Consider the following 25,723-nt stretch of genomic DNA (forward strand, 5'->3'; position numbering starts at 1 on the left):
TAACTAGGGGGCACTAGATGAGTTTTTTCACTAGGCACGCATGGGGTTCCTCAAATTCACCCAGTTGTAAGTTTAGGGTGACCACCTAATCCATGTCAGGAGGGACACTATGAGCCACTTCAGCTTTTACGAACTACTTTAAAGCTGAAAGGATTCTGTGCTCTGCTAAAATGTTTGGTTAGTTCCTAGATTGAAAGACTCATCCAGCTGTTTCGCATTAACATTACTGACACATATGCATGATTATAGGAGACTGACCAATCAGCATACGGCAAGAACCCAGTGCTTAAGTGAAATCCTGGTCCTTTTAATTGAAATGTATGAAATGGTAGTTTACAAATCCTGTTGTAGCTCATAGTGTCCCTCCTGACATGGATTAGGTGGTCACCCTAGTTGTAAGGGTACCTTATATGGCACATTTTATCCACTGTAAGGGCACCTATCTGGGCACTTCATCATGTTCCCCTACCACATAGGAAACCCTTTACAGCACTGCATCCCATTTCTCCCACTGGAAAGGGCCCCTTTGGGACACTTAAGTCATGTAGCGGTGGCATCGAGGGCACTTGCTAACAGCACCCTTTTCCAGTGGAAGGGACCCCTTTGGGACACTTAAGTCATGTAGCGGTGGCATCGAGGGCACTTGCTAAAAGCACCCTTTTCCATTGGAAGGGACCCCTTTGGGACACTTAAGTCATGTAGCGGTGGCATCGAGGGCACTTGCTAACAGCACCCTTTTCCAGTGGAAGGGACCCCTAGGGACAGCTTAGACCATTGGGAGTGATGAATCACATTTCTGTCTGGCAGTCTGATGGACAAGTCTGGGTTTGGCCTACCCCCCTTGGTCTACCCTTCCAACTTTTTAGGAACAGTTTGGGGAAGGCGGCCATTTTCTATTTGAGCATAACTGTGCCTCAGTGCACAAAGCAAGGTCCATAAAGATATGGTTGGGTGAGTTTGGTGTGGAAGAACTTGACTGGCCCACACAGAGCGCTGACCTCAACCCCATCGAACATGTTTGGGATGAACTAGAATGGAGATTGTGAGCCAGGCCTTCATGTCCAACATCAGTTACCTCAGCCTGACCTCACAAATGTCCTCCTGAATTAATGGGTAAATATTCCCACAGACACTCAAAAATCTGGTGGAAAGCCTTCCCAGAAGAGTGGTATATGGCAAATGTTTTAGATGGGGGGACCAACTCCATATTCATGCCTATGGATCTAAAATGGGATGTCATAAAGGTTCCTGTGGGTATAATGGCCAGGTGTCCCAGTACCATTGTCCATATAGAGTATATACACTGTGGCCTGTTGTTGGATTTTCCTAGAAATGACCAACTCTGCAGACAACTGAGTTCCATAGTGATTAATTCTAAAGTGTAACAGATGAAACAATAGAAGCATTAAAAACAGATAAAATGACGAGAGTTCCCTTGCATCTGTGAAAACTGTATAGGACCATTTCAGTGTCTCAGCCTCCACACAAGAAAACATCCCAGTGTTTCTTTTTTCAAGAAAACTCTGTTCTTACTTAGACCAAAGAAACTTAATGGTGCTGTATGAGGAAAAAAAAAAGGTCAGTGTGTCAGGACTGGCTGGGACAGAAACTGAGACTCAAAGACAGGAGACCAAAGGCCTTATGAAATGGATCAGGCAGACAATACCAGAATCTTTGAACTATTCCCATGGTCACGGTCACAAGCCCAAAACAGCTGAAAGCTGAGGGATCAATCCTAGGGAGGCACAGAGAATAAGGGTTGAACATACAAGGTTGGTCCGAAGGATACAGGAACAGGAATGGGCAGTAGCAGGTAAGGCAGGTTGGAACGGGAACGGGAACAGGAACGGGAACAGGAACAGCCACAGGACAAGTCTGAAACTCTCAGTAAGGCTCATGGAAAAGCAGCAATACCTGGCACTGAGTGTGAGGGCAGAGGGGCTAATGAAAAGAGTGCAGCAGATGTGGGTGCTAATTGTCACTAACTGGTTGCCCCCTCGTGGGACACGACACAGTACGTGTTGAAGGTCACAAGGTGTGGAGGTCACTGAACACACGTGAGGGAGAAATGCAAGGTGCGAAACAACGTTGGTAAGAATATCTCATTAAAAATTTCCCACATTGCAGGAACAAGACATGTCCAGTCCTTTTCTAGACAGAGTTGACCTTAGGGGCTTTAACCTGGAAATTGTGTATTAATTTCCTGTAAAATTATTGCTACTCGTACAGTAGGTGAATCAGCCGGGGGATGGATGCATTGAGATGATATAATACATACATCATGCTGGTACGCTATGGCTTGTCTATTTCGACATGCTTGATAGGCAGATTTCTGTTAAATCACTGTGATGTTGTCTATCAGGGAAGGTGATAGTGAGGGAGAAAACAGCCAGGAAATGAAAATAGTAGAGCTTTCTGGGCCCAGGGAACCAGGAAGAAAGCAAGCTGGGGAGAAAGGGCCTGTCCTGGCAGGGGGGGGGGGGGGGGACTGGGATGGCAGGAAGGACAGCATCTCTGGGGGGAAGATTATGGAAGCAGCTTCACTTTCTCAAGTCAATCCCCAGCCTAGTGCGCAATTATTCATGCTGGTGTGAGAGATAACACTCAGAGAGGGGGGGTGAAGGAGGGGAATGAGAGAGACACGTGTAGCAGATTGGTTTGGACGTGTTTCTGCAATCGCTGATGGGGTGGGAGGGGGGATTTCTTGCAGATGTCTCCGTGCCTGTGAGCCCTTCTGGGTCAGCTGGGGGGAGTCCTGGAGTGAGGGCGACTATTATTACAGCGCAACTGGCCCTCGGAAATAGACTGCGTTACTGGCTCTCTCATGCTGTTGGGGTTATTAAAAGGCTTTTCAGGACAGACCAATCTGTCTGTGCAGTTTCCAGCCTCAAAACGCTGCAAAAATGTCTCCTTCACAAGCCACCAGCTGTGCAAGTGCTCGTCAGAGCCCATTAAACGGACCTCGATTAACGCGAGGCATGTCTGCTGTGCTCTGAACCGCCAGGGCAACAATCTTCACCCCCCCCCCCCCCCAGGGGCTCGCAGGCTCCAGGACCACGTCTCGGTGTCTTAATCCAAAGTGTGCGTCTTGTGAAATAACAGGTGTCTGTACTGAGTTTGGGGCTAAGACACTGTATGCATCCTCCTGCCCTGATCTGATGCCTGGAAAAGAATAAAGTCAGCCAGATGTTAGTGGTGCAGCCGGGAGGAGCTTTGAAGATCGACTCTGGGTTTGGACAAAATTGGGATCCAAGGTAGATTAAAACGGTGCAGAAGACCAGGGTCCCCAACCCCCAGCTTGCCGAAACTGGAATTTAAACTTTAATTTTTACTCTCTTCCCTTCTTGTCACTGTTAGTTCAGGCACCAAAACTTACCCTTGCCATGTTTCTGACTCGGTCACTCGTCGATTTTGACCAGGTTATTCCCTTTTGGAAGGATATTTGCAGAACATTTTATTTAAAGGATGCAGTATCGCTGTGTGCACATGCATGAATGCTGAGACGACAGCATGGCACTACATTGTTTTGAAGGTAATCCTGCTGTAAATATTATCCAAATTCATGTACAGTTCATAGTTCCTCTGCCTATATATACCATTATTAATCATGTGTGACATTTTAGACAGGACTGACCTTACTTAATAATCAATTTATCAAACTAAAAATTTTAAACTTTACATAGTTATGGACAACAAAGATAATGAATAAAATGTGAATTTTCCTCTGAATTAAACCTCCACACTTAAATACGCCTTTCCCGTGACTCTCACTTTACAAAGCGCCTTCCTCCAAGGCCCGGCTTAGACGGCAGGCAGGCGGGTGGCCCAGGACCATAGCGCATATTTTATTATTCTGAATACATGCATGTTCCTCATAAATTTTGACTGCTTGATTTATTCAGATCGTGCAGGCTGAAGAAGACGCTCCAGGCAACGGCTGACTGGAGACCGGGAATTAACCTGCGATTTGTGACAAGTCCCTCGGTCAGTCTGACCCGGTTCATTGTGCAGGTGCCGCCTTGATGTATTTTAAGGTGAACGTCACGGTTTGCTTTCACCGCGCTGAAAACACGCGTATGGCTGTATTTTCCTTATTTCCTCATTTATGTTCTTTATCTTCAAATTTGTTCATGAGATTGGCATTTTTTAAATTTAATAAAAAATAATAAAATAAAATAATAATAAATAATAATAAAAAAAATAGATGCAGGAGGGATCATTAATGTCTGTTATTTGGGCATCGTCCTCTCTCGGTATTGTTTGGAAAACTATCATAGGAATTCATACTTCATCCATAGATAAATTCATTTTTGGACAACATAGGAAATAGCAATAGCTAAAGTGAACAATATCAGTGATAACGAATGACAGCAAGTCCTGTACGGCGTTTCCAGAGAATGAATGTTAAACTGCTGATCTGACTGCAGACCAGTAGCCGCGGAAGAATCCCCGTTTCTGCTGTGAACTGGAGCAGCGGCGCCACCAGTCCATGCGCTGCTTCCGGATCCCGCCCTCCTGCGGTTACGCTTGGATTTGCTGATTATGACGGCGATTTGTGGCGCTTTTCCTTTGAGGCAAGTACTGTATTTAAATTGTTTGGAATGCGCGAACAAGCATATGTAATTAAATAATATAGACATAAATTACACATAGAAATGTTGTGAATGATTAAATAGTGATTAAACACATGCACATATACATATAATGCTTTGTGACAGGGTAAATGACTGCATGACCTGCGAACCTTAGCAGGCGTATCTCTGACCTCTGCCTGGAAGCCCTCTGAAGATCTGCGCGCCCCATCGACTCCATTCGTTAACGGCACACGAGCGCCACCTACGGGACATTTTTGAGATATCTGACGAAAGCCAAATACGGTGCACTACAATGATTCCGGTTACATTACTAAATTAAGATTTCAGACCATGCTCTGCTGAAGTAGAACATGGCTTCTTTACAAGAGACATAATCCGTGCAATTTTTTTATTAGACGGCATAATTCACAATTCACTTCTAGCAAAGATGTTTTCCAGCAGGTGCGCAATAATTCAAAAGAAATTCTATCTTGAAAACAATCACCTGTCTCCTCTGTAGTTTGCATTTATTTAGTATTCTGGGACATGCGTTACGTAAGTCAAATAATCGACTCCCTTGGCGACGAATGATGCGGGGAGCTGAAGTTCACAAAGAATGTTTATAGTGCGCCCCCTGCTGGTTCAACTCACCAAGGGTTCAAATTGATTGGCACTTAATTCCCCTGATTTTGTCATTCTCCGTTGAAACGCGCATCCCATTTCAATTAAGTTATTCACTCTATATGAATCAAACATTTGTGGAGCGCATGGAAAGCGCTCGTGTTCGGAAATTCAACTTCATCATCCAGCCAATTTAGACACGCTTGCACAATCCATTCACTGCCGCTTCACTTCAAATCCTTATCGCACAAACATTAAGGCTGAACCCAACTACATACATTATGCAATGTAAATGGAGTGTGAAATATTTGCTAATTGCAATGTGATTTCAAATCGTGGAGGAGGAGTTTCTCCAGCCCTAACATAGTGCATGTAATTACCGTATTACCTTCTCAGCTAGTAGAAGGAGGTGAAGCAAATCACATAATGTGTTCTTTATTTTACCGTAAAATGTGTAGATGTAATTTTACAGCACTTGGATAGGGACAATTAAAGTGCTGTTTTCTTTCCTTTGAAATAAACCCCAGAGTTTGGCAATGCGAGTAATAATGGCCATTCAGAGGGTGCTGTGATTCATACTGTGTGCACTTTGGTTGCTTTCATAACTCAGCCACACACTCAAAATTTTAAACAGGAAAGCCTCCCTCCCCTTAAGCAAGCTCATGGTTACAGTAAGATGTTGTTTTGTTTTGGGTGGTCTTCAACAACGTAGGAGTTACTTTGGGGTTAATAGGGAGTTTATATGCACTCCTGCCTTGACCTACAAACCCACAGACAGACTCAAGCTTGCGATTATAGGCCGAAGTGGTCAGTCAGCACTGCGCCCAGGTTTGGTACAGTGCTCTGTTTCTGTCACATTTTAGCCGGGGAACAAAGCAAGACCGTGGCATTTAGCTGGTGTGGGGTCAGCAGATGTTTCCGATTCTTAGACTCACAGGTATTGTGATCGTTATAAACAGAGTAATTTTTGTCGTTCAAACAGAAATGCTAAAACATGCCTGACCAGGCTGCAGTGCTATGAAACGTGTACATTTCGTGATACTGGCAAAGTTAAGGGAAAAACTAACAATGTGTTTGTTGACTTTGCAGTCTCAGCAGCCCCGGCCGACTTTGGCTGAACCCTGTGCTCGTTGCGTTCAGTCACTGCAAGCCCCATTTTGAACTAAACCATCCCAAGAAGCACTTGTCTTGGGTGGCGTTTGATCACTTCTGGGTGGCTAGTGGTGCGAGACTAAAACAACATCTCTTGCTGAGCTAAGGAGCTGCCACAATTCAGCTCTGAGTGGTCAAACGCCATGTAATAGAAAAATAATTTTACGGTTCAAGCATGCTGTGAAATAATATGAGCGATGCTGTTTTAGCTGTACGCACAAACACTGAGAATGCATGCGGACAGTGATTGAAAAAGGTCAGTTGATGCTCATTCTCCGGACTGTGCCATTTGCTGTCACTTTTAATAAACAGAAATACCCCTAATATCAAATAATTCAGACAGTTTCTCATGATTAATGAATTTTACAGTCCTGTAGTTGCGGTTAGTGGATAACCCGCCATAACCGCACACTTCTCCAGAATTTAGCCGATTGATGACAGGGACTTGACTGGGCACAAGAGGACACTGGAGGACAAACGCCATGCCTGCAGTATATTAACCTCTTCACTAAAACAGCAGCTGGAAACAGAAATGGCACTTCAGCTGAAGCATGTCAGCAAATTTTCTAAGACATTTTTAAATAGCCGTGCCTGTTTTTCAGGCTTGCTGAAATGCTTGAAGTAATCAAATTCCACTGGATAATCTCTCAGAGATTAGGGAGCTAAACGCCTCGGCGAGCCGCTAATGTGTTAAAGAGCGCCCAGTTGTGACAAAGTTTAATTAATTTCTCATGGAAACTCCTGGAATGGAAATTAGAACCCAGAAGGTGAAGTGTGATCTCAAAGAAAATCATTTTGCGTTCCTGCAGATCCAAATCCTTAATACCTTCCCTACCTCAGCTCATTTTAAAGGGAATTAACACTCTTAGCCCCACTGTTGGCGTAAGTGCACTATATTTCCTTGTTTCATCACATTAATGGCACAATACATGTTCCATCATATTAAGTGAAAAAGAGAGAGATTGCAAAGTTGTGCCTTAATATGTTTACAGCATTTGCCAAACGTTGGATAAAACATACTGTGAGGCCGGGGAACTTAATCACTCGCGGACCAGCATGCATTGCACTAGACCAGGGGTCAGCAACCTGTGGCCCGCGATAGACGAATTCACATTTTCATGTCTTAACATATTATGATAATACTTTCATAAACAAATCATGTATTTATGGGTTAGTATTATTATTATTATTTTTCGTTTAGATATTTCTTTAGCTATATGTGAATGAGGCAGTCCGCTTACGTGTTAACTGCATAATTTACATCTTCCTCAAAGTCATTCGCTAAAACGTCTCTGGTTAGATGATATGCTTTCCGGAGTTTTCTTAAGCACCTGATATTGGATGTACGCTTCAACTATTATTGGGATTCCTAATTCTTTCATATACTTTTTGTAGTAAATCATCACCACGCCTTCCCAGGTCTTCGTAAAAATTATTATATTTTTATATATAATATAACTTCTATTTTTGTGTTAAATGCATATATACACGTCACATTTAAATAATTGTATCTCAATCCCCCTTCTTTACCTACTGTGGCTCTTTGTAAATCTTGGGTCAGACATGTAGGAGAAAATGGCTCTTTGCTTTAAAAAGGTTGCTGACCTCTGCACTAGACTGTACATGACGTAAATACTTGCGTAAATATTGTTTGTGAAATGTAGTTCTGTCAGTGGATGTAGGTGTGTCGCATTCTTGTGAAGTACCGAGTATCGTGTTTCCCTATTGTGGCATGTTAGTGATGCCCCCCCCCGATGATGTTCATTGTGTGTACTGATGACCCCATTCCCCCGCACAAGTACTGGTTGGTGTGTGTACTGATAACTTCTCACGTATGTGTAACTGCTGGTATTTTTCTGGTAGTTGTGTTACGTAAATGGTACTTGTGGTTCTGCGTATTCATCAATTAAACATGTTTCACCGTGTTGACATTGTAATGTTGATGTCAGAAGTGAGACACAAGGTCAGGATTTGCACCTTACACACGAAACTTCCCAGATGATAGCAGAGAGGGACAACAGCTGACGAGAGGGAAACCCCAGGAACGCAGCATCTTTTTGGGCCAACTTGATGGGTCTAGTGCTCCTCATCCACCACAGTACCCAGAAGATTAAGTTGCAGCTCTGCAGCAGCGCACACCAGTGACAGAGAGGGGCTGTGCGAAAACCACCCTGAAGCTCTTGTGTTACACCGGGAAAGAGCCCCTGGAACCTGACATCGCCTGGTGCTGGAGTGGGAGGTGGAGGTGCTCCAAGCCCTCCTCAGTCTGACCTCTGATGGGCGGTGGAGCTACGCCACCCTGGAGGCAGTGAAAGAGCAGTGCTTCAGTCGGTGGCCTTCAGAAGATGAGGAGGGAGCTGGCATGTCAGCAGAGGTGGGACAGTGAAACCTTGGGGGTGATTGTGGTAGACCTTCGCATTTGCACGCGGAAGGGCAATCCTCATTTCCCCTGTACATTGCAGGAGAAGCTGGCTCTCCATGTCAATGCACTGGTATGTAGAGCTGTGGGCACCAGCTACACTCGCTGAAGCCTTGGCAGAGCTGGAGAGAGCGGAGGTCAACCCGTCCATGCCGGCTACATCACCCCGGCTGCCAGCTATGCCCTGTCGAAGGCTGGGGCCTCCAACGGTGATGTGAGCCAGTGGGTGATGTGAACCACGACGGAGGCGTCACCCATTATCCAACACCCCCTCCTACCACTGTGGAGAGGTCGGCCACTTTGCCCGTGATTGCCCTGCCTTAGCATCCCGACGAAACCCTGCGCAGCTGCTGGAAAACTCCAGCCAGACGGCGCCGTGAGGGAGCTGTCGCCTGCACCACCCGCCAATGACCTCACCCCTCATTATCATGTTAGCTGGCTTGGTTACAGCCATGGACTGTATGTAGATTGCACTGTGGAGGACACCCACTATCAAGCCCTAGTGGATACGGGGTCCACCACCTCCTCATCCACCCTGATGTCCTCCCAGGCACAAACCAGCCGGCCCCACCAGGTGGGAGGTGGTGGGAGGTGGTGGGAGTACTGGCATGTGCATCCCAATAAAAGGGAGACAGTGACTCCAGATCATGCTGGTGGGGTGAACCGTGGAGCAGGAGGTGTGTCTGGCTGACATCCAGGATGCCGACATTATTGGGCTGGACAACAACATGCCTGTTGCTACATTCCACCTCAGCAGGATGTCGGAGGAAAACAGGAGCTGACAGGAGCCAGGGATCACGAGTGCCGACCCACCTCGCTCGTCCAGCACCACATCAATACAAGAGATGTCCAGCCCATTCAGCTGTATCCCTGCAAAGTGTCAAGTGGCAGAGCAGAAGATTCAGGAGATGGCAGCAACAGGTGTCATTGAACCTTCAGACAGTCCGTGGGTTGCACCTGCAGTGTTGTCCAGAAGAAGGATGAGTCATGGCGCTTTTTTGGGGACCAACGGTACCTAAACACTGTGACCCAGAAAAACTTATACCCACTGCGCTGGATCAATGACGCACTGGATTACATCACCGGCTCCACATGGTTCAGCTCCTTAGTCCTTTGAAGTGGCTTCTGGCAGGTCAAACCGACCTAAGACCGTGTTCACTATTAGTAATAGTCAATGCATTCTGGTCAAAGCCGATTGGGCTCTGCAATGCACCGGCCAAATCTGAGAGGTTGATGGTAATCAAATTCCCCTGCAGCCATGTCAGCAAGACACTTAGGCTCCCCGAGAGAAATTATTGCATGACTCGCAGGGAACTCCTGTAAGCCTACTGCAGCGACCATGCATTCCTCACCTGGTTACTGAGCTTCCATAACCCTGAGGGACAGTTGGCTTGCTGGCTGGAAGCCCTCCAGGGATACAGCTTTGAGATCCATCACCAGTAAGGCGAGCTCCACGGCAATGCTGACGCCCTCTCCTTGGCAGATGACTGCCATCACTGCTGCTATGCTGCACGGTGCAACCAGAGATGGGCCACAGCAGCGGGAGCGCAGGAAAGCACCAGTGAGGGACTGGCAGCCGTCGATCACCAGCACCTGTAGGTCTGGCTGCAGGCAGGGAGGTGACCGGAGTGGAGGGAGGTCTCCATGCTGAATCCGGAGACCGAGGCCCTCTATTCCTAGTGGGGGGTCTTTGAGGAGTGCAGTGGGCTGCTGTAGCTGCTAGTGCCCCAGAGCCTTCAACCCGCAGCCTTGCAGGTTCAGTGTAACGGAGGAGCTGCGTAGTGACCAGGGGTGCAACTTTGAGGCACAAGTGTTTGGCGAAATCTGCAAGCAGCTGGACGTTGCAAGATACCAAGAAGCTGCAACTGACCAGCAGAAGAAGAGCAGACCCGTGTGGTTTGCCGCCTGCGGCTGCCCAAGCAGTGCGAGGCTATTGTCCTGCACAGGTCTCGCCTGACACCGCGCTGCCCCCTGGCTAGAGCTGACCCCTCTGCAGCGATTAAGGACGAGGACACAGCAAACGGTGGAGGTACGGCAGGGACTCTGCGGAATGTGGCACGCCGGCTGCGGGTGCAGTGCCAGCCGTCGCAGTCCCTCCGGGAGCTGAATGTAGGTGTGTCACGCTCTTGTGACTTAATGAGTATCATGTTTCCCTGTCGTGGTGTGTTTGAAATCCCCCCCTCCCCCCCAGATGGTGTTCGATGTGTGTACTGATGACTTCCCCTGTCCCTGCGGTGTTTATTGTCGTTTTTTGCGCCTCTGCGTATTTAACTAAGCATGTTTCACGGTCCTCACATTGTCACAATATTTTTATCTGCCCCTTACAGAGCAGACATTTTACAGAAATTTCACCCATAACTGTCACAACATACTCATTTTCTTCAAATCTATATTTAGGAAAAGATTAAACGTGATCCTTCCAGCTGTTTGGAGCCATCCATGTGTTCTACGAAAACTCCCAGGCAAGATGCTCCACATCCTGTTTACTCAGCAGCTGAGAAGTTCCCATGGGTGTACAGGAGAGCGGCACAGCCTCGCCCTGCCTCATCCTGTCTCGCCCTGCCTCACCTCACCTTGCCTCATCCTGCCTCAACTCATCCTGTCTCGCCCTGCCTCGCCTCATCCTGTCTCGCCCTGCCTCGCCTCACCATGCCTTATCCTGTCTCGCCCTGCCTCGTCTCGCCCTGCCTCATCCTGCCTCGCCTTATCCTGTCTCACCCTGCCTCGCCTCATCCTGTCTCGCCCTGCCTCGCCTCATCCTGTCTCGCCCTGCCTCATCCTGCCTCGCCTCATCCTGTGTCGCCCTGCCTCGCCTCGCCCTGCCTCGCCCTTCCTCGCCCTGCTTCGCCACACTGACACATCACCCTGCACTCCTTATTAATGTTCCATTAACAGTAACAGCGCTAAGTGTTGCCTGGCGTGTGAAATTGTGGGGAATTAAGGAGCGTGCTGATCGGTATCTCCCTGCTTGAACACGGAGTGGGGCCACGGAAATCAGCCTCTCTCTGCTAACAAGATTTTCTTTTTTGTTCCCCACAAAAGTCTGATGAGATGGTGACAAAATAAAACCATGTCTGATTCTACTTCAAGGTCCGGTGTGTATCTGCTTGGTAGTATTCCAGTCAGCCAGTGTGATTATAACCATTATAAGGAATGGGGGGGTGGATGGTTTGAGGCCTTAACTGCAGCTGGAAGGGACCCACAGACACCTTCAGTACCCAGGCCAGTGTTTCACTGGCAGCTGACAGCACTGTGTGGACAGTGGGGATCCCCTGACTGACATCCTCCACGGGACAGGGGAGATTGCACCCCCTGTTGCCATAGTGACAGGCTCCCAGGAAGATGTGCATCTCTCTCTGTCGGCTGAGTGCCCAATAGGAGAGCACTAATTAGTCTGCAGGATTCCCACGGGTCGGGCAGGACGCGCAGCTGCCACTGGGTGCAGAAGAGGAGCCTGCGAAGAGACAGCGGCTCTCCAACATTTCCTGAGGAAGCGGGAAAGGCATCGCAGGAGCTGGCCGTCCGTGGGTGTGATGTGAGGATGCGGCGCGGAGCTCACAGGTGCCCAGGGGGGCTCTGGGCTGCCGCTTCCAGTCCTTTATTTCGGTGAGTTTACAGGGACAGACACAATCTGGCCGTGACGCTTCGTGTGTCCCTGTGCAGACACAATCTGGCCATGGCACTCCGTGTGCCCGTGTGTCCCTGTGCAGACGCACGTGGCCATGACGCTCCGTGTGCCCCTGTGCCCATGTGTCCCTGTGCAGACGCACGTGGCCATGACGCTCCGTGTGCCCCTGTGCCCGTGTGTCCCTGTGCAGACGCACGCTGGCCGTGACGCTCCCTGTGTCCCGGTGCAGACGCACGCTGGCCGTGACGCTCCATGTGTCCCTGTGCAGACACAATCTGGCCATGACGCACGCTGGCATTCACACAGGCATAAATGCAGCGGAGGGGTGTGGAGCCTAAAGGACGCCCAGGACTCGTTCTCTGTGGGATCCTTTGAAAACCAGGTGTGTGGAGATTTATCCTGGAATTTTGTGCCAGTATGAATCCCAGTTCATTTACATCACAGCACAATGGCTGCAAGACTTTTTGATATTGCTTAGAAATTACACCCACTTGTTTTTTTTTATCTAACAGTTGAAAAATCATGTTATTTGTAACAAACACTAAGTCTATTCTGTTTTTTCCTGTTTGTATGTGTACATTTCTCAGACTTTGACAACCTTTTTAAATTACTCATTAATTTAGTTACACCCATGTGTCAAATGGTCCTCAAACTATTGCATCACATGCGTTTATTGGTAATTATTCTCTGTAATTAGTAATTGGTATTTATGGCTTGGCAGGTTGCCTGACTTCGTGTGGCATAGGAGGAGTACACCCTTACAAGAGAGTACCGCTCTGCGAAAATGTACACTTGTCTACCACCAGGGGGCTTGTGCTCACAATTTACAACTGAAAACAGCTCGTATCTAAACCCAGATTTGGACCTCAAAGCTGAGCCTTTTCCCAGGGATAATTCTTTTCCATTACTGAGTCACACATGGGAGAGTTTCAGGAAACATATGAATTAAAGATGAATGTAATGCCATGTACTGTATTTAGCTGTTGAGTGGGAGTTTGGTGAGATGTTTTGAGTCGATTTGCGGCCCATTAATCCAAAGTACTGTGTTTGTTGTTTTGTCCTGCAGTCTACTCCATGGCTGCTTTGTCATTTGCCTCTTGTGACCAAATGCCCCCAGCCTGATAAAAAGGGGGCGGGGCTTTGGTTGCAGTGTCAGGAGTCGGTCAGATATCAGCGAGAAACTGGTCACCAGCGGTGAGGTCACACCATTGGTCCAATCGGGGATGAGCTTGGCCTTCCCCATGGTGCCAGCTGACTGACAGAACCCGACCTGGAGGGCGGCTTGCTGGCTGCCCTCGGATTCCCACCGGACGAGGAACGTGACGAGCAGGCCAAGGCCAGCCATTGGAAACAGCTGAATGTGTGAGAACACGGGCTTTCTGTGGATGGACCAGAGGCTGTAAGTGTGAAGGCCCCTGGCATGTTACCGTAAATACCAGGGCTATTGGGACTTTACCGTAAATATAAGAGCTGCCTGGCACTGGGCATTTTGCCTGTTTACTGTGTTGCCATTTCTTGCACAAAGCAGATCATACACTCTATAGGGCTCAGGTCCCATTTCAGCAGTTTGGATTGTTTAGTGACAGCGTATCATAAAAGGGAAATAAGACAGACCCCCCCCCCACTTCGACACGGAGCTCTGCAGGTCTGCGGGAGCCTTGCCTTTTGGTTGAATCTGTGGTTTATTTTTGACGTCTGTCTTCTCCAGCTCAAAGACTGTATTTGATGGGCTTATGTTGCGATGCCAGGGGGTTCCTCGCTTCAGCTCTTCCCTGCGTGGGAATCCCGTGATGATGTATTCAGCCACAGGCCCTGCCGGCCAGGCTGCCCTCCCTCTCTCGCTTGGCTGCACAGAACCTGGTTACAGACTCAGAAAATCGGCAGGCATCACGCCGGATTAATTACGTTCATTTCTGCAATGGGTCGGCTTCAGTCCTGAAGCTGTGGAATGACTGATCAGTCATTATTCCTTACTGATTATTAAATCTGAGCGGGTTAGTTCACCCTGAGACACTTAGCTTCACATCAACATTCACAGTGTCCCTTTCATACTTTATATGTTACTGAAAAAAATACTGCAGCCCCCCCCCCTTCCCAGCTGAATAACCAAAAATATAGGCGCAAGTCCTGGCCTTGAGCCATTGTGCTAAAATACTCATTTATTCCAACAGCCACCAACAAAAGCAAAGCAATGGAGCCAAAATGGTGCTCAAAGAGATTAAAATATGAGAAACTCTTCAATTTCCTTCTATCCAGCTGAGAGTAACAGTGGCTAAATATATTGCTAAATGAATGTTGTATCTAAAGCCTCAGTTCTCCACTAACTGTAATCATGACTATGGTCCCAGTGTAGCTGCATTGTACCAATCAATTTAGACAGGCACGTTCCTACCCAATATTTTGTAAATATGTAATATTTAAATTAATTATTCAGTCAACCAATAACATGCCTACATTGATTGTGAATAATACATCATGAAACTTGCAGTCAGAGTAATCTGGCCAATGAGTGAGCTTCCTCCGTCAGATCGCATCTCTTAATCCCCTCCCCCAACCCGTATCATTCCCGTTTTCCACCAATAACTCTAACACACTCAAACACATCATCCAATGAGTTCATTCATGACTCACATCTCAGCGGCTGTGAAGAAGGTTAGCTGGACATGTTAGAATGTTATGATAGTTACATAAAGTTTGAAGAACATTAATATCTTTGTATTTTTTATGTCTTGTGTGTGGTTTTCAAATGATGCCTACCCACAAATGTGGTTTGCACACGGAACTGTGTTTGCATATTCTGAGTCTGACCGACCGAAGCCGCCTCGTTTCACAGGAGGACCCTGACTTTGTTTTTGGCATAATTAAGGACATGAACCCTCAGAGCATTTATGTTTTGCATATTGTGAAGTATGATTCAGCTTAACCTTCACGTCCTGTAAAGTCCAAGGCTGCTAACAGACACTCTTTGCCCTACCGGAGTGGTCATCTTCAACTGGGGATCCAGGCCTGCATCGGCACTGACCTCCAGGAGGCCTAGGGAACCCCAAGCGGTGGTCACTGCCCACCCACTTATCGCATTTCAGTGCAGCAGATTATCTGTGGGACTGTGTAGTTTGGCTATTGACACTACATTTTTTTTACCTCCCTCAAGCTGAAATAAACAGTTTTCTAATGGGGGAATAACCCATGAATCCCAAGAGGCAGGTCAACCCCATGGCCTGATGGAGCAAAACAGCCCCTTGTATTGGACTATCAGCCATCAAAGTAGAGCGTTGGTGTCTTACAGCAACCAAAGCCTGACTGAGATGTCGTCTCCTTCAAAAGACACTCTCTAGTTCCTGCTTTGTTTCCCGTACAACGGTGTGGATTCTCAGAAGATCCCCACGTGGGCTGAGAAACATTTGACATTTTTTCTAGTATAAAATATGCTTACACCCTGACTGAGGCATTTCGTCTGAAGTAGTTCTTCGTTGTTCTTGGCAAGTTTGCACTTCAGAGAGGTTGCATGTTCACGTCCTGCAGTTTGGTCCTGTATATCTGGGGGGCCAGTTTAGAATGCCAAGTTATGCATTAAATTTCAGTGGGGAGTGTGTGTGTGTGTGGGGGGGGGGGGGGGGGGGGTCTGTGTGTGGCGTTCTCCCCTCCCTTAAGCATCGATTGTTTTTTGACCCTAGAAACACCATCGAGCCCAGGCGATATTCACTCCAGTGCCAAAGGGGCCGACTGCGTGTTCTGAGAGCATTTCAGCTGACCCTCTTATCTGTTTGGACAACTCAGAGCCTGGAAGCCAAAGCTGTTGTTTCTGGATCATTAGCCTATCATGAGACATCTTAGAGACTGAACTTTGCAAACCATGCTATAAAAGATTAACAGTGGGAAGTCAAATGAAATGGCAGCGATTTTCTTTTTCCCTTTGGTGAACAGATGAGATTTGGGTGAGACTTGAGCAAAACTGATGTGATTTTCTTTCAATAAAGCTGAACAGTTAGATTGTTATGCCTCATTTATTCGTATATCTGCGACTGAGACCGCCTCTGATTAACGTGTGACACTCTGTCAGCTGACTTTAACAGGCTGGGTGAGTACGTGAGTTCGATGGCTTCGGCGTTTCATAGACGCTGTGTGCTATTTATGGATATTATGTACAAATTATTACAAATTACAAGTGCTTCTCATTAATTTGTATTTTATTGTTTTACATTTGTGCAGATTTTATTATTATAGGCAAATTGTGTGAGGAAAGAGTATCTCTTGGCAAACTGCCTTTAACCGTTTAACGCTTTAAACTCCCGGGTGAGCTATGAATCATTAATTACTTTGCCAAGACAAGTCCGGAATTATGTGTTAATAAGGAAAAACGGAGAAAATCTCCCGGTTCTATTACAGCTAGATTAACGCGCCCCGACATACGGTCACAGCTGTAATGCCCGCGTATTGCCAGCAGAGGGAGGCTCAGATGTATCTAAACCGTAGATAAACACGCGGTTGATATTAGTCAGGTTGGAAATAATAAAATGACATCAGCTACTCATTGGGTTCGGTGCATGTCACAGCATATCTTTCGGAGAAAAGTACAACCTCCGACGAAACGCTGATTCATAACGAAAATTAGAAAACGTGATTACAAAAACACACACACACACACACACACACCAGCAAGCCCAAACTTGGTCACGACTTTTTTGAGGAACCAGTTAGATGCACATGCAATTATATATGAGTACGCAGTAGCCTCATCACTTCAGATAATCTATGACTTATTGTGGCTTCCCTGTGAACTCATCCGCCTGAGGCAGCTGCCCGCGCTTTTAAAAATGTGTATATTTGAATTTGCCCTCTAGTCGTCGGTTCATGCAATTTGTTTGGCGTTTTTCCGGTAATATATTGTGCCTTCATGGGCTGAGATCTCTTAAAAGCTAACCGTCCGTCGGCTGGACCCCACTGTCCTCCCGGTAGGCTCCCTCTGTATTGGAAAGGCGCAGGGTTGCGGGGGGCTCCGTGATCATTAGCGCACCCACCCATGAAAACTTGGGTCCGGTCAGGGGCGCCATGCCCATGCACGGTACACAGAAAACACCCTGCAGCGACCCGGTGTCGTACCCCACTTGTAATAAACCGGCGTACAGGAACAAATGGACCGATTTTAATTAAAAAAACAAAAAAAAGACGTTAGTTAAAGCTGGCACCTATGCGTGACACACGAGTGGAGGAGCGCCGAGCCTCTGCGAAAGCGACCCAATAAAGGGTGTCTGTTCTGGCAGCCCTGTGCCCTGCAGCATCAGCCTCTCTGGAGCCGCTGCAATTGGTTTCTCAATAAGATAATGATATTCCTTTGGGGGGCTACTCAAGAGCTCTCGATACAAAGCCACAATGATTAAAAATGATTTATTTCATCTTGGGGGAATATGAGGTGACTCATCAAAACGGCCGAACCATTATAATAGAAAACAGCAAGCAATTTGGGAACATTAATGGGAAATGGGTAAATAAAAATAAATGATCTGGCGAAAGGTGGGGGTGGCACCCAGCCAGATGTTCCTACTGTCAGTCTCCTCGTGTAGATTAGGGTTACTGCAGTGGGGCCCTTTCCAGCTAAATTGGAGATACTGGCCGAAGACAAGCGCTAGGTGGTTTCCAGAAAAGCCCGAGTGAGATCTGGAAGGTTTAAGTAGGTGTCAACAACATAATGTTCATTTGTGGCGCGATGAATGTATTCACTTCTAAATGGAGACTACTTAACGAATGTCAGGATTGTATATACATACACTCACGCATATGTGTGTGTATACACACACACACACACACACACACACATATATATATATATATATATATATATATATATATATATATATATATATACATATATATAGCGACATAGACAATATTTTGGTTTGAAAGTGGAAGACGTGACTCCACACTCGTCGGATTGGCCAGTAAATTCTAAGCCTACATCATTATTTTATAGACCGATTAGCCACATTTCAGTTGCTAGCCAGCATTTCTTAAGTGTTGTATGAATTATTGTAATGCACTTACAATTCCATTACAGCTCTCTATTGAGAAGCCTGCCTGATGTTACCCATTGCCAAGGTTACACGCAATAATGTTGCAAGATATTTCGATAAAATTCAGAAGCCACAATATAAGATTCCTAATCTTGCAGAATTTTCTCATTAATTTCAGCACCAAGCAGCAAAACACCTGAGAATCTGTGTTTAATTAAGCTAATTGTTTAAAGGCTTCTGAAAACTTGTCAGGCCAACTTAATTAAGTGATGGAAAAGGCGCTCATAAAAGAGGTGCTTATGAATGATTTCCTTTTCACGTCAAAGGTACGTGGAAGTTCCGAGTGGGCTTCATAATCGCCACATCCTCCATTATTTTGTTAGTGCACGACACAGGTTTCAGCTGTGGAGAAGAACGAGGCAATGACAGTGTGTCTTCACACGTAACACTGAGACTTAATGCTTAAGTGTCATATGCATTTTTTATCATTTCTCTTTGTCTTCGTTCCCCTTATTCTAAAAAGCCCAGGTGTTATTAGATGTCTATTCCCGAAACGAGGTGCTGGTACGTTGGAATTCTTTCTTTGGCTATTCGCCGCTTAAATGACTGAAACGGCCATTTTCCGCTGGCGAATCGGCGCGCTCTGCTAATTTCTTCCATATTTGCAGAGGGCTGGCAGACGGGAAGACGGGGCGCCGCCGCGTGAGCTGTTCCATGCCCGAGCGGAGATTACACAAAACAACACAGGAATGCAGTTACCGTGATTTGGAGCAGCGTCCGTGCCCCTGAACGCGGTAAATGCGTGTAAATTTGTATGAGGCAGACGTCGGCTGTCAGCGATGTCATTTCTTTTCCCGAATATGAAAGCCTGCCTGATCGTATCACTCAGTCTTAGCTGTCATTGGGATATACAGGCTGTCTCTCGAACGAAGGAGCCGCAGAGCATGAGCACAAGGTTAAAAAACATTTTAATTTAATATCAAACAAGAAATAGATGATTCTTCAATATTATCTATAAAACTGTACAACATTGTTCCTTTCAAAGGATTTCAAGACTACATATGATCTGATAACTCGTGATTCTATTTATGTTCATGTTTAAGCTGCATTTCCATAAATACAAACATGTACTCAATTGACATTTTTATCAGTATGACTGGATGAGTATGAAAAATATTAAGTGCTGACAATGGATCAGTGGCTGCCTCATGCTGGTGTACAAGACTAAGCCGAATTTACCTCTAACTGTGTCACCTGTGTGACAGGAAATAAGCAGGAAACCAAAGTCAGTGTCCTGTAAATACTATCAGTACCATCCCTGTCGGCTAGGCGGTCTCTGTCGCAGAAACAGGATATACTTTGCCAGATGCTTCAAATTAATCAATCACATGGTGCCGTTGAGATCTACCGATTTCTGTGACGTGTGTGGAGCAGAGACGCCCACCCATGGGTCACAAGGCTGAGCTCCATTACTTTACACCTACAAACCCATGTAAAAGTGCAAATAATAAGTTTTGTATACTACGATTCTGACAGGCTTAAACAAAAAAAGTAGCTATATAAAGTAAAAGTCAATACGCTGGCCGCCACATAACCAAATGTCAGTCATTAATCCTCCAGGTCGCACAAAATCCATAAAGTCTAAATGTGTAGCTTTTGTAAGCAGACAGGTATCTGCAACACGAAGGCAGCCACTGCAGCTCCCCTGCCGAGTGAGTGAAGGTACAGCCCTCAGCGGCAGACCTGTATTTCTTGACAAGTAGGTAACTGGTATATGAAAAACAGCACAGATCAGAGCTTGTGGAACACCAGCTTGCTTTGGCTGTACCCATCTTCTACATTTTGTATTTATATCATGCACAAAAAAACATGAAGACCATCTTAAAGGGACATCCCAGAGGGATGATGTCCCAGAGGGATGATGTCCCAGAGGGATGATGTCCCAGAGGGACAACAGAGGCGCTCTAGAATCCAAACGTTCCGTGGCACCCCTCGGACATGAGTCTGCTTCATGAAAAGTGGTACATGCTGTAGCCGATGGGAGTGGTGTATAGTCCGACTGGCGAGACGGGCAGCATGGGTCGGTGGAAAGGGTATGACTGTCCGTAGAGGGAGGCGGCCGTCTGGAGCGGAGCGTTCAGGTGGAAGGGTAACGTGAAGCTGGGGTGCAGCACAGGTTTGGCTGCCATCTTCAGCTTCTCCAGCTCTGCCTCCTGCAATCTTTTGGCTTTTGCTCGCCGGTTCTGAAACCAGATCTTCACCTGGGTCTCGGTCAGGTTGAGGGAGCTGGAGAACTCAGCCCGCTCAGCGATGGAGAGGTACTGCTTCTGCCTGAACTTGCGTTCGAGGGCCAACAGCTGTGAGGTAGTGAAGGGGGTCCGTGGCTTGCGGTTGGTCTTGTGCTTCCTCAGGGGACAGGTGCTGGGACTCAGCTGGCCTGCTAGTGGGCAGAGGAGAGGTACGAGTCAGGGCCGGCCGTGTCGCCAGAGGAGGCTTCAGAACTAAAGTCAGCTTTGTGAAAGGCCCCTCAGAAGGGCGTCACATCATCAACAAAAATAAACAGAGCTATGATTGTTACCAAGTACGTTTACTGCTCCAAGCTGTTACATACAAATATTATCTCCGGAGAGACAGTTAATCTAGAACTGCCATTTCAAACCACATCCTTCCAACTCCCAAGATCAAGTCAATTTGTCAAGATTAGCGCCCATTATGCTCATTACGTAGGTTCCAGAGTATTGTGTGTGTTTGCAACGTCTGCACACACACATGCCACAAAAGAGTTCAATGTTTTAAATAGAATTTTTTAAAGACGCAAACTCCATGCTAGGTAACACTGATTTTTACAACCCCCGTAATATTTATTACGAGTCCCAGTAGGGTACTCAAACGTCAACAGCCTAAAGCGGTTAATAAACTAGTGCTGTAAAACAATTTTGAGTATATCGGAAAATGCTGCAAAGTATTATTTAATTCTATAAAAGTCAATTATAAAGTCGATTACTGAAAGTGGCGGCCTCCATCCATGACTGTGCTGAGGTCAAAGAGAATCGTGCAAAATGGAAAAGGCAAAAATGTTCACTAGATAAAAAAAGATCTTCACGCTAAAAAATAATCCGACAAATGTGCGTGAATTAAAACACAATATATTGTCATTTAAACAATATATTAATAAACTATTGGTAATGGTTCCTAAGTCTAAATAACAGTTTGAAAGTGTTATTGAATGAACGTCGCGATAGTAACCGCACAGAAATAAACGGAAATGTGCCACTAATGAGAGACATAATCACAGTCAAATTATGAGTCAAAGTTTAAACGAATATAGTTAAACTCATGCAAACAAATTCTATGGAAACTGAACGAAAACTTCGGTTTCTAACAATTGTTCGGCTACCTGAAAAGGAACAGAAAACAATGTTTCTATACTTCTCCAAACATAATAGAGCAATCTGCACTTTGCAACTTTGCATAGTCCTGTATGTCTTTTCGTGGAATATAAATGAAATTAACTTAAATACAACTAAATAAACATAACTACTTGGCTGCAAACTAAGGAATGGAGTGACAACACACAACAGCGGCCCGGTGTCCGAGAATGCGCACGCACTTACGGGGTGGCGGAGAAAAGCCCGAGTTTGTCACCCAAGGTGCACAGTCTTCATGCTCTGATGCCTCCGATTTCACGGGTGACGTCGGGACAAAGTGCTTGGAAAATCCCTCCGGACTGTACGAATCTCTGGACATCGGCAGCGAGCCCTGGCTTCTGGGGATGCCTAACAACGCGCCGTCGCTTTTCTCCGCAAACTCACTCTGAGCCTTTCGGTCCGACATTAACGCCTCCACGCTGAATGGCAGACTTGACACTTGGACTTTTCTTTCCTTTGCAGTCGACTGTGTTCGAATATCCTCGTCAGATGAGGCACTGTCTTTGGATCCCAGTGGAGAAGACATGCTTGTAAAGTTCTTCCCAGTGCCTAAGTCTATTAGAAGAAATGTCCGCGCGTCCCTGCGAATAAGCGACGCGGCTCTTTCGGATGCAAAAACAGGGAGGTTTAAATTTGACAGTCAAGTAAGAAACCAGGAAAGAACTTTATGGAGGTAGTTAAACTTTCAGCCAATCAGAGCGCTGCCAGGACACATTCAGCGCTTTTGATTGGCCTTGAGTTTCAAGGATCACGAGAGGTTTTGAAAAATAAATTTAGAATTAATCGCATGGAGCCCTTACTGAGATGGGTTACCGATACCTCCAGGGCTGTAATCCCATGTAAACACAATGGTCCATTCGGATAATTTACAGGCAATTACGTGAAGAGGAAACTCAGATTAACTACTTTTCTTTCTGTTTGTTTGAAGCTTCACGTTTTAACTTAAAGGATTATGGAGCCTTGTTAAAATGCCACATTTTGTGATGTCTTGCGAAAATTAAACGTGGGAAAGCCTGGATAAATGTGTAGATAATTTTTTTCTAAATGTATATATAATGCATAAATCATATTTAAGACTATATACACAACAATGTTTATGACTGCAGTATGATCCCGTCAAATGAACAATATACAGTTAAACCTATGTAGTAGAAATTAAGGCGAAATTTGTGTTTCTTCGTTAGTTTCCGTCATTATGACGGTCAGATTAATTATCTTGTCATTCTTCGTCGCCTCTAATAATTAAAACATGTATAACACTCCTGATGAAGACCGACAAGTACGATATGCCATGCGAAATAAACTTACAAATAAATTTGGCTTAAAAATCCTTTGGTGTTAAATGTAAAACATGTATTATAAGTATGAAAACAAATCATTTTAATGTTATAAAACAAAAACCTACCTACACATCTACAATGTGAATACACAATTCAACGATGTTCATTTTGCCTGCTTTATTATTATTATTATTATTATTATTATTATTATTATTATTATTATTATTGTGGTCATTTCTTGGGAGTAGTTTGCCGTGTAAGTCCTTAGTGTCGTAGGCTTTTTGTCACGTTCATTGCTGTTGTATTATCTTCTGTCAAGGGTGAAATACAAAAAATATGTTTAAACAGCACATTTTTCCTTGGGTTTTCTTAAAAAAAACATTACATGATTATAATTCTATAATTTTATCATTTATTAGGAGAGCCAGGTTTTTCAACTTTAACTTTTACTGGCATCGAAGCATGTGTACGCATGTGTTTGTGACATCGACTGACAAACGAGAACATTCGCACTTCTCTCCATCTTGCAACTGCTCGTGTTGGTCAGTTTCACGGGACAAACAATCTTTAATTTTATCAATATCCTGTAATCCATGCTACACGAAAGTATTTCTTTTTTTAAAAAAAAAATACAATCTCATTTTACAATAGTAACGGTTACCTAACTATGGCAGCTGGTATTTTTATTATTAGTAATAGTAGTTGTTATATTATTGAACAAATTTATTATTGAATTAATATAGCCTACCGTATGCTATATTCACTATGCACACGCCGGCAGTGTGAAGAAACTGTCACGTAATTTATGTTGTTTTAACTGAGGCCTATGCACACAGGAAAACTGAAAGGTCTGTGCCGTGGTTTTAATCAGTCTCACACACACACGCACACACACACATATATATATATAATAACGATTTGGTTGCTTCTGATAATATATGAACATGTACGTGCATATAAGGGCATTACTGTATTTTTCTTCATACAGATACACACATGCACCCACCAGATCCTAAATGCTTCATTTGCGGCTTTGCGATGCATCTGCAACGCCGACGGACTCCGCAATAAGCCGACGCGCGGCTCCTCCGGCGACAGCCGCGCTTTCTGCGAGCCGCCTTCCCATGCGCCTCCGCGATCATTCAGCCGACTGATTTCTCAGACAATCTGGGGCTGTCTCAGGCGCCAGCGGCGGGGAGATGAAAGCGGCTCTCCTCGGGGAAGTAACTGCCTTAGCTTTGCGGCTCCACTCATAAGGTCCCCGTCATATGTCACGCCCAAGCCCAGGGGCACCGTGCCGGGCTCAGTCCGCACTCTCCGCAGACTGCCCAGGCTAGATGGAGAGATAAATGCGATTTATTATGGGAGACAGAGGGCTGCCCTCACTTTATGAGTGCTGCTACGATAAATACCAGGACTTGCCCCTGTTCTGTACAAGCTAACAAGCTCGATGTTGACTTGATGTCCAGATCAGGGCCCCAGCTGGAAACTAAGAGGACCTAGTTTCTTACCTCCTGTTAATCGTGTTTTTTTTTTTTTTTTTTTCCTGGGCTTGTTCAGCTGAAGTTAGCAATTAGCAAATGATTGAACAAATCTAGCTGGACAGCTTTTGCGTTTGTTGGTGTGTTTGGACACACTTCAGGCATAATAATTATAATCTGTGCTTTGAAGTGGTGGAATGCCGATGGACCGACGCAACTGTTAGTGTCATCTCTAGAGTTCATGGTGCATTTACTGCTAATAGTCATAGAGGATGGACAGTGGGTACACAAGCCACTCAGCCTGCAGATCTCCATGAGAACAGAGATTAGCCAGTGACATGACTTATGTTTCATGTGGGTGTAAAACGTGACCAGAACTTGTTTAGTCAGTGGGCCTTTGGTGGATCTCGTCCTGAATCTGGGATGCTTCACAGCAGACCTGAGGAGCCGTTTCTCAGTCTCCATGCCAGTTTAGTGCTTCAGTGCTTTTGTATTCCTGTTTTAATTATGGCTTAAATTAAGCACAACAACTCTGTATAACTCAAGCTGAAGGAGCTACAATGTATCCTAATAAATGATAAAATCTCAAAGCACAATGGCTAAGGTGAGTAACTATGGTAACCCTACTGCACATGGATACGTATCAGGCACTGATTCGGCCCCATAAAGTCAGATTGTTGGATGGAACTTCAATAAGATTTTAGCTGGAGTCCCAGGGGGCTTTTCAAAGCGTTTGGCTCATGATCGTCCAAAAAAGTAGCTTGTTAGCTTTCTTGGCAGCAGCAAGTGCCTGCATATCCAAATCAATTAAGATTAATTTTAATCGAGTGTTTGGTATTTAAACATTCAGTTATGAGGTTGGCATAGAGGCACAATAAGAGAGCATGTGCTGCGGTCTGTGGCCAATCCGGGGGCTCCGTTTGAAATCAGACCAAGCAGCACGTCACCACAACGTATCACCGTGTCACATCATCGCTATGGAATCGGAACTGCTGGGCCCAAGTTTGTTTGTCATTGACCGTTGGCTTTTGCTTAAGTAACGTGATGCACGTGTTCAGTAAGTCAGTAAGCATTTCATATTATTTACATATAATATTAACATTGCTATCATTTTTGATGGACTGGCCAACCA

At 45.6% G+C, this 25,723-nt stretch overlaps 1 protein-coding gene and 1 long non-coding RNA gene across 3 annotated transcripts; one reads left to right on the forward strand and one right to left on the reverse strand.

The window, feature by feature from the left end:
- Positions 1–18,776: 18,776 nt before the first annotated feature.
- LOC111859585 (uncharacterized) lies at positions 18,777–19,541 on the forward strand. Its single transcript, XR_002841855.2, has 2 exons — positions 18,777–18,966; positions 19,071–19,541. It is a non-coding gene; the product is annotated as an uncharacterized lncRNA (long non-coding RNA).
- On the reverse strand, positions 19,354–23,308 carry msx2a (muscle segment homeobox 2a). 2 transcript variants are annotated; one of them, XM_023842393.2, is made up of 2 exons: positions 22,017–23,308; positions 19,354–20,839 (listed from the first exon to the last, which is right to left on the reverse strand). In XM_023842393.2, exons 1-2 carry the CDS (start codon positions 22,354–22,356, stop codon positions 20,412–20,414), a joined length of 768 nt encoding a protein of 255 aa, XP_023698161.1. In that variant the 5' UTR covers positions 22,357–23,308; the 3' UTR covers positions 19,354–20,411. The 2 variants fall into 2 exon arrangements, with proteins under 2 accessions (XP_023698161.1, XP_023698160.1); XM_023842392.2 differs by having other exon boundaries at positions 19,354–20,842; positions 22,017–23,297.
- Between the last annotated feature and the right edge of the window lie 2,415 nt (positions 23,309–25,723).

This window comes from Paramormyrops kingsleyae, chromosome 10 (genome assembly GCF_048594095.1).
Source record: "Paramormyrops kingsleyae isolate MSU_618 chromosome 10, PKINGS_0.4, whole genome shotgun sequence".
In the NCBI taxonomy this organism is placed as follows: domain Eukaryota; kingdom Metazoa; phylum Chordata; class Actinopteri; order Osteoglossiformes; family Mormyridae; genus Paramormyrops; species Paramormyrops kingsleyae.

Coding starts and splice junctions, on each gene's coding strand:
- msx2a (XM_023842392.2), bottom strand. CDS start 22,356: ATGTCTTCTCCACTGGGATCCAAAGACAGTGCCTCATCTGACGAGGAT. Junction 20,843..22,016: donor GGGCTTTTCTCCGCCACCCC/GTAAGTGCGTGC, acceptor TCTGCCCACTAG/CAGGCCAGCTGAGTCCCAGC.